The 15,649-nt window shown below is 33.6% G+C and overlaps 4 protein-coding genes across 4 annotated transcripts; all 4 read right to left on the bottom strand.

The window, feature by feature from the left end:
• Positions 1-959: 959 nt before the first annotated feature.
• On the bottom strand, positions 960-3,445 carry LOC110226360 (AAA-ATPase At4g25835). Its single transcript, XM_021017773.1, has one exon. The coding sequence runs from the start codon at positions 2,630-2,632 to the stop codon at positions 1,112-1,114; it is 1,521 nt and encodes a 506-aa protein (XP_020873432.1). The 5' UTR covers positions 2,633-3,445; the 3' UTR covers positions 960-1,111.
• Positions 3,446-3,970: 525 nt separating this feature from the next.
• Positions 3,971-5,410, bottom strand: LOC9305722 (CASP-like protein 2C1). Its single transcript, XM_002869605.2, has 3 exons — positions 5,113-5,410; positions 4,544-4,664; positions 3,971-4,423 (listed from the first exon to the last, which is right to left on the bottom strand). The coding sequence occupies exons 1-3, from the start codon at positions 5,262-5,264 to the stop codon at positions 4,169-4,171; spliced, it is 528 nt and encodes a 175-aa protein (XP_002869651.1). The 5' UTR covers positions 5,265-5,410; the 3' UTR covers positions 3,971-4,168.
• Positions 5,411-7,632: 2,222 nt separating this feature from the next.
• LOC9305723 (xyloglucan endotransglucosylase/hydrolase protein 14) lies at positions 7,633-9,243 on the bottom strand. Its single transcript, XM_002869606.2, has 3 exons — positions 8,770-9,243; positions 8,464-8,657; positions 7,633-8,265 (listed from the first exon to the last, which is right to left on the bottom strand). Exons 1-3 carry the CDS (start codon positions 9,049-9,051, stop codon positions 7,872-7,874), a joined length of 870 nt encoding a protein of 289 aa, XP_002869652.1. The 5' UTR covers positions 9,052-9,243; the 3' UTR covers positions 7,633-7,871.
• Positions 9,244-12,465: 3,222 nt separating this feature from the next.
• On the bottom strand, positions 12,466-13,774 carry LOC9305725 (probable xyloglucan endotransglucosylase/hydrolase protein 23). Its single transcript, XM_002869608.2, has 3 exons — positions 13,453-13,774; positions 13,172-13,365; positions 12,466-13,032 (listed from the first exon to the last, which is right to left on the bottom strand). Exons 1-3 carry the CDS (start codon positions 13,720-13,722, stop codon positions 12,636-12,638), a joined length of 861 nt encoding a protein of 286 aa, XP_002869654.1. The 5' UTR covers positions 13,723-13,774; the 3' UTR covers positions 12,466-12,635.
• Positions 13,775-15,649: the final 1,875 nt, after the last annotated feature.

Below are 15,649 nucleotides of genomic sequence, written 5' to 3' on the forward strand. Positions count from 1 at the left end.
CTTCTACATAATTATTATTTCACGACATTTATACATTTGTTATTTTATCTCTTTCGGAAACTTCAAGTCCTATTCTCTTTGTGGTAATGTGACTCGAGACATCCAAAGCTATCCATATTAGCGAATAACATACTCACTAAGTTGCTGTATTATTTAATTATCAAATGCACAGTACACTCATAACTCAACTAATTGACTCGATGGACAGATTGACCAATTGACAGAAGCATAAATTAAAATAAAGTAAGTAATACATAAAGCGACACAATATTATGACAATTTCAAATGGGTGAGTCTAGAAAGTCCACAATGCTAAGAAAATCATAAAGAAACATGTCAACTTCAATGTTTGGTCTTAACTCTTGAGGCTATACAATTTGTCCTGCGTTTTGTACTTTTAAAATTGGCAGGCATGCATTGATCTTATCCAATGGGACATCCGATGTTGGACAGACGATAGACAACTTTACCTATAAATAGTAAAAACACATAATTGTTTCATTAAAAATAAAATGGAATGCTATATTAAAGAAAAAATGGAATTCTATGTCAAAAGTGTAACTATACTATTAACAACACCAAATCATATGCCAATGGTAACCAATGAATCTCTTTGCATTCCCCGATCGCCACATACAAAAATCTTAATCACGACCACTTGCTTATTTTAACTAACTCTCTAGCTCTTTTTTATTACCCTCCTGCCTCATTCTTCACTTTATTTATAACTTAAGCATCTCCAACTCACCTCTATATTTGCCTCTAAACTCTATTTTAGAGGCAAATTTGCTCCAACCCACCTCTATTCCCACCTCTAAAATAGAGATCTCTATTTTTTTTCTCTATATATAGAGGTGAGAATAGAGAATCTCTATTTTTTCCACTATAAATAGAGTTAAATTTTTTAGAGGAACACATTGAAATAAAAATAGAGAAAATTTATCTCTATTATAGAAATAGAGCTAAAAATAGGGAAATATATTGAAGATGGTAATACTTCAAAAAGTTAACTACCCAAAAAAGGAGAAACAAAGGAAGATAACACAACTTTCACATTGTGTAAACATAGAAATGCTAGAAACCTAGTCAGAAACAATGAAACATAAAACACTTAATAATCATCACTACTTTTGCAAATGTTATCCTCAATCTCTTCTTCCTCTCCTCCGTTCTCTTCTGCGTAAACACTGTCCAAAGCTCTTTTCTCTTGCTCTTCCAAGCTCCCATTTTGACCCCTCAATTTCCCATTCTTCTCATTTCTCTCCACTCTACTTCTCAAATCCTCCAAAAGCTCCCTCACAGCTCTCTCTTTGTCTCTCCGGTTCTTAATCAAAGCCTCACTCACGTCAGCCGGCGTAATCTCAGCCCTATCAACAACTTCTTCAAACTCCTTCAAAACGTCGTCGCTAAGATCACCTTCCTCGAACCCCAAGTAATTCCTCAGCAAGATCTTGACCGAAGAAAACGTACAGTAACTCATGTGGATATGCATATCCATTCTTCCACTTCTAAGCAATGCAGTATCAAGCTTCTCAATGTGATTCGTCGTGAACACAAAAATCCTCTCGCTACCACAACAAGACCAGAGTCCATCAGTGAAATTCAACAAACCTGAAAGCGTTATCGAGTTGTTCCCATTACCGAAATCATCACCTAAACCGGACCCGGTTAACATCTCCGGTTCATTGTAGCTCCTTGTGCTCTGTTTCTTGTTCCGATTCGTTAAATTGATAGAACAATCAATGTCCTCGATCACGATTATCGACTTGGAGCTAGTCTTCATCAATAGCTTCCTCAACTCTGAATTGCTTTGGACCTCCGTGAGCTCGAGATCGTAGATGTCGTACCGGAGATAGTTAGCCATGGCGGCGATCATGCTCGATTTCCCTGTTCCGGGAGGTCCATAAAGCAAGTAACCTCTTTTCCAAGCCCGACCAGTTCTCTCGTAAAAAGATTGACATTCAGCGAAGTCCGTAAGATCCTCCATGATCTGTTGCTTCTTAACGGGATCCATGGCCAGAGTATCGAAGGTACTCGGATGCTTAAAGGGGACAGATTCCCAAGGAAGACCTCTTGAATCAAGAGACCCACCTCGTGAATTCGTGTAAAGAAGCCGATCTTGATTCATTCGACGAATCTCGTTAGCTTTCTCCATGATGTAATCTAAGTAAGAATCAAGGATCAAGTTCTTGTCTTTCTTCTTGATCCGTAGCGTGAAGCCACGTTTCTCTTCCGGCATTGGTCTCCAAGCGAAGGTTTGAGTTTGTCTCTGTGTAACGATGTGTTCCCAGACGACGGTGACGGTGTTATAGGTGTCGACGATGGAGTCGTTGTTGGAGAGACCGAACGTGACGGAGGAGGAGTTGACGGCGCGTGTGAGGCTGAGACGGTTACCGGCGATGGAGACGGAGGAGCTGAGGTAAAGCTGGACGGCATTGTAAAGCTCGTTGGTGTTGACGCCGTCAATCTCTGTTATGTCGAAGTAACAGAAGGTGGAGAAGAGTTTAAAGACTCTGTTGAAGAGTTTCAAGAAGGCGAAACGGAGCTCCGGTGGGAATACTGAATTCATTAGGCTTTGACAAAAGGCTAAAACGCCGAGTAGCGAAGCCAAAGATGTCCAATACTCTTTCATCGTCCTTGCAGAGAGAGAGAGAGAGATGAGAAAACAGAGGGCTTTTGAGAAGTTGAAAAGGTGATTACTTTACGGCTAAAATCTAGGTGAGAGAAGAAAAGGAGATATGGGTTTTGAGAAACGAGGGGATTTGATTGATGGGTTTCGTTCAATCAATTGATTTTGAGGATTTTGGCAGAGAGTTTTCTTGATTTAAGAGTCTCTTGTTTTCCCGGAAATTTTCAGAGAGAAAAAAAGGAGGAAGCTTTTTAGTTATCAAGCTTTGTGATGGTGCGGCTTGATAATGTCTTGGAGAAAACGAGAGAGATTAGAGAAATAGAAGAAATGGGTATGTCTCAATTTATACAATTGGATACCTTTTTATTTTCTTTTGCTTTGACAAACTTTTCTTTTCTTTGACTTTGGGAAATTTTTTGTTTTAACTTAACATAAAACTTGATAAGGGTTATATAAGAGAAAACAATTTATTTATTTTTTTGTATTTTGACCATACATAAGGAAAGAACTTAAATACATAGATATATTGTGATACCCCTAATAATTTGAACTATAAAGAGGAAATAAATACTTGACCAAAACAAAGGAAATAAATTAAAATTTGACCGTTATTGAAATTAAGGACTTTCTTTGTGGAGTTATTCGACTAATATACACTCAGATTTTGGTAACGATAAATACAGAAACAATATATACTCAAGGTCTCAAGTTCATAAACAAATGTTATTCACTGACATAAATATTACGTGGAATGAATATCTTACGTGGTTAGATACCATTTTGAAAATTTTGGTGGATTTTGGGAAATAGTACCTTTTTTTTACACAGAAAATAGTACATTTCCTATACTTTAGAAATCGCGCAAAAATAATTGAATAAATTCTTTAGGAACCTACTCTTCGAGTTTGAAACCTTGGAGGCCTATGAATTGTGACGGAATCTGTAAAATCGCGAGATTTTACCGAAATTAAGAATTGATTAAAGAAACTAAGAAATTGAACTAGTTTGGATGGTTAAGATTGAAATGGAATCTTGATAATGGCTGAGATCTACACATGTGTTGGTCAGTGTTGGTCTAAGTGCATGATTGTGCTAGGTGACAAAGAGTGCATGTGCACATAAGTGGTAAGTGTAATCTTAAACTAGCAAAAAACCAAAAACTAATCCTATATAAGTCTTCATTCTTAATCTTCTATCATTTTCCCTAAATCTTCCTAGCCTCCCTTATTCTTCTCATCACAACTACATCATCAACCCCATCCTATCCGTCTAGGCCTTCCATAGATTGGAAGTCGGTACTAGCAATGTATCACCAAAGATTCTAAAATAACAAAAAATAAAAAAGTGCAAGGAAAATTTATTAGTTTTAGTACGTACCTTGACAAAATTCAGTTTACATACGTACACTGTCAAAGCAATAGACTGATGATATTTATTGTTCATAGTGAAAGATCACACAAATTAACTTTTCAGCCTTTTTCTTCACATTGATCAACATTATTTCGGATTAAGAAAATGATTAATTAACACGGTATTTAATTAGGAGGAAGACTTAAAGCTAAAGAAACGTTTAGGGGAATAGAGGCGGAAGAGGTTGAAGGCGGAGATGGAGGAGAGGAGGACCATGAGAGCCGCCGCAATGTAGTTTAAGATGATGGCACTTCCCATCTGAAAGCAGAACCTTGTGAACTTGTAGCACCACTTCATCCACTGAAGCTCCCTTGAACCGGTCACCACCAGCAATGAGTGTTGCGCCGCGGCTGATGTCCCCGCAAAAACCACGTACGCCGCCGTCTATGTTAATTACATTTATCATCACTCACACACACATGCATATACATATAGTAACATCAACGATAATCTAAATTTAGAGAGTTAAAAAAAAAATAAAAAAAATTAGAGAGTTATGCATACCTGATCCAAGAGGTAAGAGAACCATTTGGGATTAGAGGTCTTTTGTTCAACATTATACCAACCAAGCCCTATTTGAACCAAATTATACGCAGCAACCACAACATTTATGTATAACTCAGCCCTGTCATATATACATATTGTATAATCATAAACAATACACAAACATATTGTAAAATGAAAACTTATATATAACTTTTTGTGAGAGGATGGATATTTGAAGAGTTGTTAAACCAAAAAAAAAAACAAAAGGAGTAGCAGTCCCCACTGTAAAAAAATGTCATTTTCATATAGACTTAACCAAAACAGAAATTTTCACTAAAATATTAATACAAGAATCTTCCAAAAACTGTATAATCATTACCCTCTTTTCAGAGCGCATAAAAACTCAAATCATTAAATACAATCTGTATCAGACGCATTTCAGTGAGTTTTAAATACATTGATGTTTTAGTTTCAAGGTTTTTTTTTTTAACACAATAATATGAAACTGTATAAAGAGATGAGACTAATAGTTACATTACAGTTTAGATCTATATAATTGATAAAAAAATAAAGAAAAATGGACTTACTCGAGAGCTAACAAATATCTGAAACTGACTTTCTTGTGGATATAAGCAATCTCTTTGGTCTGAGAATCCAAACCTATCAAACAAGAACTGAGGAGAATAAAAAAGACGATACATAGCCTCAGGATCACTTCTGTTTCTCTCAGTCTCACCATCTTATTATTCCCCCCTCTCTCTCTCTCTCAATTTTTCTTTTAGATTTTAGATGTGTTTTTATGAGAGAATAATGGAAGACTGTAACATAAAATTTGTAATTGTATATAATATATAATGGTTTGGAGTTGAAAGAATTTGGCAAATGGCAAGTATAGATATATAGATATTAATATATGTACGCGGCAATTTGCAGATCACTTGTATAGTTGTATCTTGTATGAGTAAGATTGTAATGAAATACAGTTGGACTTCTCGATTGGCATTGAATGTTTGATTAACTAACTGATTCTAATGAATTTGGTCCGTAAGGACTTTCTAATTTAATTTTTTGTCCTATCTCCAAAAGTGATAGCTGAAATCTTCGTGTTTGAATTCTTTTCCTCTCTATATAGTGATTAGGGAGTTAATTTTGTAAGCTTACAAAACTTTTATCAGAAAAAATGGAAACATTTTGATGATTTTTTTATATGAATTTTTTGCCTTATAATTTTTCTAGGCTAAAATCAAATTTTCATAATTCTTAGAACTACATCTCTAATTATGGATATAGAGATGATTTGCTCTAAACGAGGTGATTTGGACTTAAACCAGAAATTAATCAATATGGAAAATGACAATTCAGTACCATCTTAGACCACCATTATCGGTGGTGTTTTAACTATTTCTTAGCTAAATCTTAGCTAAAAAATTAAAGAAAAATCTTGTTAAATACTAAGATCCAAAATTAAAGTGGCTTAGCTAAGATCCAAATTTAACATTAAGATCCATTTTTAAAAACCATTTTTAAATTTATTATTTTAATACTTTTAAGAACCATTTTTAAGCAACCCTTGTTAATCATGCTCTTATTCAACAATCTAAACCTAAACTTAACTTGTCCTTTGTTGTTTGGACCTGCTTTTTTTATCTGTGAATTAAACTTGTGTCTTGTTTTTTTTTTTCTTTTGTCTTTTGATATTTGTCATAGAAAAATTATTGTTTGGATGAATTATGTATTTTTTTTGTTGGCACTGGGTACTCGGTTTCGGCGAAGCGCTTAATCTGGGAGATGAGCTTACTTTTTGGCAACGGGGTTTGATTTGAGTGATTTAGGAAAATTTAGTATTGTGATTATTGTTTTTATTGAATGTCCCTTCGACGTCAAATTGGATGGAATGAAGGAAAAAGTGGCATTTGTGGAGACTTGAACAAAGTGTGTAAAATCCTGAAAATGCAACTGAATTATATGAAATGAAATATCTAGGATATCAAAAATTGCAATTTTACTTTGAAAAAATCATTGTCGAAGAGAAAGTAAATAGGTATTTTTTTTTACAGCAAATATTGTTTATCCATTCAAGCTAAAATCATTGTCGAAGAGAAAGGGAATAGGTATTGAGACACGTTATGTGCTTTAAATTGGACTGTCCAAATTCATTTCCTAAATGTGGCTCTTAAAGTCTTTAATGTTAGGCCCTATTAGTTAGTTGGACCAACCAACGCATTCATTAAACTTTGAAATTAAAATATATGTTTTATATTTCTAAATTTCACAATATAAACATGTGAAGAATTGGGGATGTGTCTTTAGTCAAGTGATTAAGTCCACTTGACTCCGCCTTCTCCACCGGAGTTCGACTCCACTAAATCATGTTACCTTGCGTAGTAGGGATTGGCTATGGATCGGGTCTTGTCGATCCAAAGATGTCAAAAAAAAAAAACATGTGAAGAATTTTTACATTTGAGTTAGATCAATTAATAGTGCTGTAAAAGAAAGAAGATAAAAAGTCAAACATTAGTACTCCCTCTGTTTCAAAATATTTGATGTTTTGGATAAAATTACAAATTTTAAAAAGATAATTAATATTTATATGGTTTTATATACATCAAAAATATAATTTAATATCTAACTAAAGATAATTTGACCAATGATAAAATTTACTGCAGAATATTAATAGTCAAAAAATTGAATGAATTAAAATTTTGGCATATAAACTTGTATTTTTTTCTAAAACATTTTATATTGTGAAACAAAACAAAATATCTAAAACATCATATAATATAAAACAGAAGGAGTATATGATTTGTTTCCAAATAAACTATTTTTTTATGGGTTAGTTGAGATTTCTGTAAATCTACCAAAAACGAGAAATAAAGAGACAAAAAAATTTTGTCCAAAAAAAAAAGAGAGACAGAAACTCAATTGATAATTTACTAATTAAGATCATGTAGAAAGTTAAAAATTGTTATCCAAAGTAAGCGTTTATAGTAACCAGCCACTAAATCACAATGTAAAGACTCTAATCATCATCTATCCATATTCCATATAAACAGGGGACTCTGTTGTTGTGTGTTCCTTTCGTTTGCATTTTTTTAAAAGCACATCGATGTTGCTTTCACTGTAGGCCAACAAATAAACAATCACACCACATTGCAAGATAGAATGTATTATTATCGAGTACAACTTTTTATTTTCTCAGGAAGTATACATTTACGTGTATTATCGTATCTCAGAAACACCAAAAGAAAGAACAAAATAAATCAAAGTAACATCACAAGAATGAAATAAAACGAAGAGAAAAGAAATAAGTTATTAAGAGACGTGCTCGAAAATTCTCATAGAACGATCATTCAAGTTTAGTACATTCCTTGGGGAGACCCTGAGGGAACCTCTTATAATCAGTACAATAGTTGTAGATCATGTAATCGTCTTGCACCCACTTCATCTGTCCGTACTGGCGGTCACTGAGAGAGGTCCACATCCATGAGTTGTTGTTTGGGTCGCAAGTCACCCATGTTAGGTTCGATGTCCTGCTGCATGAGCTTTGGTCGTTGAAGTCTCTGTAGGAGGCGCTGAATGGTGCGTTGCTCCAGTCAATCTTCACACGACCGCCTTGTGTCGCCCAGTCATCGGCTTCCCAAAGACTTGAGTATATTTGCATCGGCTGGTTCTTAGGGTAAGCCACCCCATATTTCTCGTAGTTCTTGAATACCCGAATTGGAATACCATCCACAAGGAAGCTTCAGACACAAGAAACCAACATCAATGTCAGGAAACATATCAAATATCAGTAGACGTCAAGAGAACTCGTTTTTTTTTACAGTGCTCAATGTAAGATTTTTCGCTTATAAATAATGAACACAACAAGTGATAACCTCAAAAGAAGAAAAATATTGCACTAGACGTGTCAAAAGTTCATAAGCTTTGTATATACTCACATGATGTTAAGAGGGTTCCAGTGGACGGTGTAGGTGTGGAAATCCGCGGTGGGATCGAACCAGAGATGGAACTGCATCTCGCGGTCACCTTTACCTCCAGTGAAGACATTGGTGTGGATAGTGTAAGGCTGTCCTGTGAGATTTCCCAAAAACTCGAAGTCAATCTCATCCCATGTCGCTCCTTTGGATGAAAGCTGCCACACAACATAAAGGAGTTATTTTCATTTATTAACGATTGGTTTTGAGATGATAAGAACTCTAATATGTCAGATTCTAAATCAATAAATTCAAAAGGAGATTCCTTACGTAGTATGCGGTGACAGTACCAGCGGAGTTTCCCTTGACAAGCTTGAGCCTCATGTCGATCTTACCAAACAAGTACTCCTTCTTGGATTGAAAACCGGAGCCAGAGATCTTGTCAAGAGTACAAGTGAGAAGCTGTCCATTCTCGAATATGTTAGCACGACCATTGCCCCAAGTGATATCAAAGCTCTCGTAGAAGCTTCCGGCGGATGCAGCCACCACAAAGAAGCCAATGGCGAGGAGGAGAGACAACAACAGAGGCTGTTTGGTTGCGAAACACGCCATTTTCCCCCGGTTCTCTGTTGTTAGTTGTTACTCGCCGTGAGAGATAAGTATTTGCCGATGGATTTAGATGAATATTGGAAATAAGAGGTTATATAAAGAGAGTTTCGTGGAGGCACATTATCGACGTGGTAGTCTTAAACTTTGTTGTAATAATATTTAAATTAAGAGTTATGCCTTACACGGTTCAACGTAGACAGGCCCGTGGAACTTTTTTTCTCTTTCCAAAATTGTTGTGTATCCGTCAAAACAATTATTATAACTGAAAATTACCTAGTTTGACTCAAATTTAGAGAAAAATAATTAGATTAACACCCAAATATTGTGGTTTACTAGAATAACACAAATTTTATGTTAAAAGACCAAATACCCATTTTATTTTCAGTTCTATTAAAATAAAATAATTAAATTAAATAGAAAATAAAAAAATACAAAAAAAAATTATAAAACCAAAAAACGAAAATTGAAAAAAAAAACAAAAAATACAAATGAAAAATATATATAAATTGAAAAAAATAAAATAAAAAATAAAAAATAAAAAACAAAAAGATATAAAACCAAAAAACGAAAATTGAAAAAAAAAAAACAAAAAATACAAATGAAAAATATATATCTAAATTGAAAAAAAAAACAAAAAACAAAAAGAAAACAACTACCCATTTTATTTTCAATTCAATTAAAATAAAATAATTAACATATAATAACTAAATTAAATAAAAAAATTAGAAAAAAATTACAAAACGACAAAAAAATTAAAATGAAAAAAAAATACATAACAAAAAAAATAAAACAAAAAAATACAAAAAAAAATTAAAAAGAAAAAATATATAAAAACGAAGAAAAAATTATCTTTATCATATATTAACAAGGAGACAGCCACACATGAACCATCTTATTATAAATAAGTCTGTCGCGATAAGAATATGTCTGTCATTACCTTATTGTGCAGATTAAAATTTTATTTTCATCAATAAAACTGTCATCATACGACAGATTTTTTTATAGTCTATCTGAAATCTGTCATAATATAAAAAAAATATGTCATAACATAAAATATTTCGGTTGTGAATATATGTCATTCTAGCAATTTATATTTTTATATAACAAATCTGCTATCACACTCCAGATTTTTGTTAAGAAAAAAAAAAACTGTCATAACATAAAATAAATCTGTTATCACTAATAAGTCAAACTAGTAATTATATTTTTAATAACAGATCTTCTACATTATGACATATTTTTCTCGAAAAATATAAGTCTGACGCCACTAAAACAATAAATCTGCCACACATTTTAATAAATCTGTCAAAATTACGAAAGTCTGTGGTGTCATCATAAAATAAGTCTGTCGTGAGAAAAAAATCTGCTATAAATTAAATATCTGTAGGAGAAAAAAAATCTGTCGCAAAAAATCTGTCATAGAAAAATAAGTCTGTCATGGTAAATAAACCTGTCACAACTAACCCAGCAGATTTTTCAAATAATTTTTTTTTCCAAATTTTTTTCACCACGTTTTTTAAATATATTTAAGGGTATTTTTGACTTTTCTTTATTCCTAACAACGAGAGTAAGGGTATTATGGTCATGAAAATAACTCATTTAACTCCTAAACTTATCGAGACATTCTAGTAATTAAACTCATAATTTGGGTTAGTCTAGTAACTTTCCCTTATTATAATTAGAGAAATTGTTAAAAATGCCCCTTTTTCAATACCCCTTTTCAAAAATGCCCCCTTTGAGAGTCCATTTTTAAGTTTGCCCTCTTTTAATTTTTAATGACCATTTTACCCTTATTTGAAACAAAATTAGGTCCACAAAATACAAAATATTTTTTGGCGGGAAAAGTGATCCCCAATTTTCCCGCCAAAACACTTGTAAAAACCTTTAAAATACCTTGTAAAATTTTTCCGCAAAAATTTTTCCCGCCAAAAATATTTTTTTGCGGGAAAAGTTATTCCGCAATTTTTTTGGCGGGAAAAATTTACAAGGTATTTTAAAGGTTTTACAGAGTATTTACAAGTGTTTTGTAAAGTTTTACAATGTATTTTAAAAGGTTTTACAAGGTACTTATAAGGTTTTATAAAGTATTTACAACTTGTAAAACCTTATAGAAAACTTGTAAAATCTTATAACTTGTAAAACCTTATAAAATAGCTTGTAAAATCTTATAATATCTTATAAATACCTTATAAATACGTTGTAAAACCTATTAAAATACATTGTAAAACCTTATAAATACCTTGTAAATTTTTGGCGGGAAAAATTTTCCCGCCAAAAATTTAACGCCAAAAAAATTGCGGAATCACTTTTCCCGCAAAAAAAATTTTTTGGCGGGAAAAAGTTTTACGGGAAAATTTTACAAGGTATTTTAAAGGTTTTTTACAAGTTTTTACAAGTGTTTTGGCGGGAAAAATTGCGGGATCACTTTTCCCGCCAAAAAATATTTTGTATTTTGTGGACCTAATTTTGTTATATTTCCTTATATATTTGTGATATCTTTTATTAAAAGAAGGGTAATTTAGTCATTTTGTACATAAAAAGGGGTATTTTTAAAAATGGACAGCCAAAGGGGGCATTTTTGAAAAGGGGTATTAAAAAAGGGGCATTTTTGTGAGTCTCCCTTAATCTTTTTATATATTTTTTATATATATCAAAATTCATCAATTTTTATACTCTATTAATAGAGACTTGTTTTATTTTATTTGGATAAAAGAACTCATCTTTTTTTTGGAATGGATTCCAATAATAATCTATTTAATATCCAAAAATCTTTAAACTATACAAATCACAATAATTATCAATTTCAAAATAAATTTTCCAACCAACCTCAAAATAATCCGTCTTTTTAAGTTTGTTGTACTAACTAAGTTATGTGTGTTTTATTAAAATGTGTTGTATGCTCATTAATATATTATATTGCATTTTACTTTTTTTTGTAACTTTATATGTTTTCATAATAATTTCTATATTTTTTTTCTTCATTTTTGTATTACTTGGAAAAATTAAGAATCTAAAATAACAAAGAAAACATATGATTAACTCTTTTAACTATTTTTATTTAGTTTCAATCGCTAATCGTTATTAGTATACAATCATAAAAACAGAAAACATAAAGAAGAAAAATAATATGAAATAAAAGAGTGAGGTAGAATGTTGAAAATTATTAAATAAAATTATTGTAGAGGTTAAAATTGAAATGAATGTTGAATTATTAGGTCGAAGAGAGAAGATAATGTGGAGGGTTAAATTGTGAAAAAGAAAGTGTTAAATAAATCAACCATTGTTATCGATAAAAGATTGGATTATTTAATAATCAAATAGCATATACTTTATAGCTTATGCTTGAGGAATCAATAATAGAATCTCAGTAAATAATGTTCAGGAACTTTTTCGTTTAAACTGTTCATTGGTTTATGACTTTAATTTTCCGGTCATCCGTTCAAATGTTTTATTTTGGTAAAGTGATACACATATACTTACGTAGAATGAATAAAAAAAAGCAGATGTAATCAAACATCAGATAGTTTAAATGTTGAATCAAAGAATAGTATTATTTTTCATAGCTTTGGATCAATTGTTTAAAAGCTTTACACAGCTAGACACTCGCGTGGAAGACCTTGAGGGAACCTCTTAGCGTCCGTACAGTAATTGTATATCATGTAGTTATTCTGCACCCATCTCATCTGTTCTTGACCGGTCGAGTCTAGCTCCTGGGACAACCACGAACCACTACTTCCTTGTCCTGACCCGTTTGGGCAGGACGACTGCCCGTTGATCACGACGCAAGCTTCTTCGTTGAAGCCGCGGTAGGAAGCTGTGAAGGGAGCTTTAGACCAGTCGGTTTTGACGAGACCACCCCTTGTGGCCCAGTCTTCAGCGTTCCATAGACTCGAGTACATTCTCATCGGCTGATTCTTAGGAAACAGAGTTCCTTGAGATTCCATGTTCTTGAATTCTCTTATTGGAGTTCCATCCACGGAGAATCTGAATACATAGGAAAAAAATAAAAAAACAAGATTAGATTCAAAAGAGTGTTCAAGATTTCGGTTCATTTATTTTTATTTTTTCTAAGGTTTCTAATTAAGTAATCAAAAGTAAAACCTAATATAGTATCTAGACTTACATGATGCGTTGTGGGTTCCAGAGGATAGAGTAAGTGTGGAAATCACTGGTGGGATCGAACCAGAGTTTGAATTGTTGTTCTCTATCACCTTTGCCTTGCGTAAAGACATTGGTATGAAGTGTGTAAGGATCTCCACTTAGGTTTCCCAAGAACTCGAAATCAATCTCGTCCCATGTAGATCCAGGAGATTTCAACTGTACGTAGAACCAAACAAAAACCCATTTAGCCTAATCACTCTAAATATGTGTACTTTAGAACAACACTAAAGGAAATGGACTTACATAGTAAGCGGTGACAGTTCCAGCTGAGTTTCCGGCAACAAGCTTGATCTGCATGTCGATTTTACCGAACAAATATTCGTTCTTGGATTGGAATCCTGAGCCTGATGCTTTGTCGAGAGAGAGAGTGAGAAGATCACCGTTGTTTGTGATCTGTCCACGTCCGTCTCCCCAAGTTATCTCCACGTCTCGTTGAAAATTGGCGGAAACAGAGCAAATCATAAAAGAAGCAAGCAGAGCAACCACAACGGTGGAGTAACTGATCATCGCCATTGCCAATTAAATATATATATTCTTTTTTGTGGTTTTTGAGAGTAGATTTGTTGGGTTCTGGATGAGGATGGATTGGTTGTATTTATAGTAAGAGCAGAGGCAGTCAGAGAGGAAGGTTCGGTTTGGGACGATGGGTTTGGTGAAGAAAAAGGCGCGTCCTGATTCGGACAGCTGGAAGATGAAGATGCAGCTTCTGAAGGAGTACCTGAACTAAGTCAAGAAGTAACTCAAGAGAACAGAGCAACATGAACAAGATTAAGGAAATATGCAGAATCTTGTTATGGCGGTTTGAAGTGAAGACTAGAAGCTTAGAGAAGATTCTAGAAGACTGAAGAGTTTCCTTTTGCAAGAAGAAAAGGAAAACATGAAGACAAAGGACAATTTCCTATTCCATAAAGAAAAAGGAAATTGTCCATTCCAATTAGTTTTAGAATTGGAAATCGACCTGTTGTATGGTCTCAACCTATTTAGTATAAATAGGGTGCTAAGGCTTGTAGAAAGCTTAGCACAATCACTAGAGAGAATTCCTAGCTATTAAGTCTTAGTTTGAGAGAAATAGAGAACTAGAGGCTTAAAGAGAGCTAAGGGTTTTAAGGAGAGTTATTGTTCTTAATCGGTCTGTGATTAATGAACAAGACTTAGTGAGAATAGAAAATAGTGTTAAAGGAGAAACCTTGTAAACATATTTTCTATTAATCGAAAGAGTTTTTGAGAAATTCTGAGTTACATCGTGAACTAATTCAAAACTTAGTAGCTCTTGCATTTACAATTGGTATCAGAGCGGTCGCTTGTGAAGATTACATACAGGTGAGGTCTTGTGGAAAAGATGGAGAGCTATCAAGAACTGCTTAAAAACGCGAAGGTTGTTCTAGACGATTGTAACTATGGTTTTTGGAAGTCAAGAATCAAATCTGTGATAAGAGGGATAGATGTGTTAGCTTGGAAAGCTGTCTTGGAAGAATGGAAAGAACCACAAATTAAGAATGAAGATGGAAGCTTCACAGCCAAACCCGAGTCAGACTGGACTGAAGATGAGAAGAAAAAGTCTAAATTCAATGCTAGAGCTCTCACAGCTATTCACTGCAGTGTTGGAAGGAAACAATTTGACTTAATTCAGGGCTGTGAAACTGCTAAGGAAGCTTGGGATATTCTGCAAATACACTATGAGGGAACGATTAAGGTTCAGACTTCAAGAAAAGATTTGATAGCTTCAAGATTCGAGAATCTGAAGATGGATGAGCAAGATTCAATCTCTGATTTTAGCTCTAAACTAAGTTCATTGGCGCAAGAAGCTTTAACGCTTGGGAAGAAGTATAAAGACAAGAAGTTGGTCAAGAAATTTCTAAGATGTCTACCTTCAAGATTTATGGCGTACAAAACAGCTCTAACAGTGTCAAATAATACTGATACTCTCAGTTTTGCTGAAGTTGTAGGGATGCTTCAGGCTCATGAGCTTGAATTAGGAGGAACTAAGAAACCAAAAGGGTTGGCGTTGACATCTTGTGAAAGCAAATCTCAAGCAGAAGAAGAAGATTCATTGAGTCTGTTAGTTCGAAGGTTTGATCGGTTGTTGAAAAGAGCAGAACAAGGACAAGGACAGAAGAAGTTTGGATCTTTCAAAAAGAATACTGACGATACCAAACCATCAAAGAAAGCTGACATGCAATGTCATGAATGTAAAGGGTATGGACACTTTATTCGTGAATGTCCAACAGTCAAGAAAAGAGAAACTAAATGCACAACATGCAAAGGAATGGGACATGCTCAAGATGACTGTATCAGTAGTCGAAAAGAAAAATCAATGATTGGTATTGAAGAAGAATCTGAGGAAGAGAGTGAGGAAGAAGATATCTTAAATTATGTAGCATTGATAGGCATTACTGAGTTTGTTGAAGGTGAAGAAGAAACTGACTCTGAATCAGATGAG

Source organism: Arabidopsis lyrata, assembly GCF_000004255.2.
Source record: "Arabidopsis lyrata subsp. lyrata unplaced genomic scaffold ARALYscaffold_7, whole genome shotgun sequence".
In the NCBI taxonomy this organism is placed as follows: domain Eukaryota; kingdom Viridiplantae; phylum Streptophyta; class Magnoliopsida; order Brassicales; family Brassicaceae; genus Arabidopsis; species Arabidopsis lyrata.

What these genes read in the sequence shown, in the direction of transcription:
- LOC9305722 (XM_002869605.2), bottom strand. Translation starts at nt 5,264, where the DNA reads ATGGTGAGACTGAGAGAAACAGAAGTGATCCTGAGGCTATGTATCGTC. An exon ending in AGATATTTGTTAGCTCTCGA is followed by an intron (nt 4,665 to 5,112) that starts GTAAGTCCATTT and finishes TATATATGACAG; the next exon opens with GGCTGAGTTATACATAAATG. An exon ending in TCTCTTACCTCTTGGATCAG is followed by an intron (nt 4,424 to 4,543) that starts GTATGCATAACT and finishes TAATTAACATAG; the next exon opens with ACGGCGGCGTACGTGGTTTT.
- LOC110226360 (XM_021017773.1), bottom strand. Translation starts at nt 2,632, where the DNA reads ATGAAAGAGTATTGGACATCTTTGGCTTCGCTACTCGGCGTTTTAGCC.
- LOC9305723 (XM_002869606.2), bottom strand. Translation starts at nt 9,051, where the DNA reads ATGGCGTGTTTCGCAACCAAACAGCCTCTGTTGTTGTCTCTCCTCCTC. An exon ending in GTACTGTCACCGCATACTAC is followed by an intron (nt 8,658 to 8,769) that starts GTAAGGAATCTC and finishes GTTGTGTGGCAG; the next exon opens with CTTTCATCCAAAGGAGCGAC. An exon ending in TGGAACCCTCTTAACATCAT is followed by an intron (nt 8,266 to 8,463) that starts GTGAGTATATAC and finishes TTGTGTCTGAAG; the next exon opens with CTTCCTTGTGGATGGTATTC.
- LOC9305725 (XM_002869608.2), bottom strand. Translation starts at nt 13,722, where the DNA reads ATGGCGATGATCAGTTACTCCACCGTTGTGGTTGCTCTGCTTGCTTCT. An exon ending in GAACTGTCACCGCTTACTAT is followed by an intron (nt 13,366 to 13,452) that starts GTAAGTCCATTT and finishes TTCTACGTACAG; the next exon opens with TTGAAATCTCCTGGATCTAC. An exon ending in TGGAACCCACAACGCATCAT is followed by an intron (nt 13,033 to 13,171) that starts GTAAGTCTAGAT and finishes CTATGTATTCAG; the next exon opens with ATTCTCCGTGGATGGAACTC.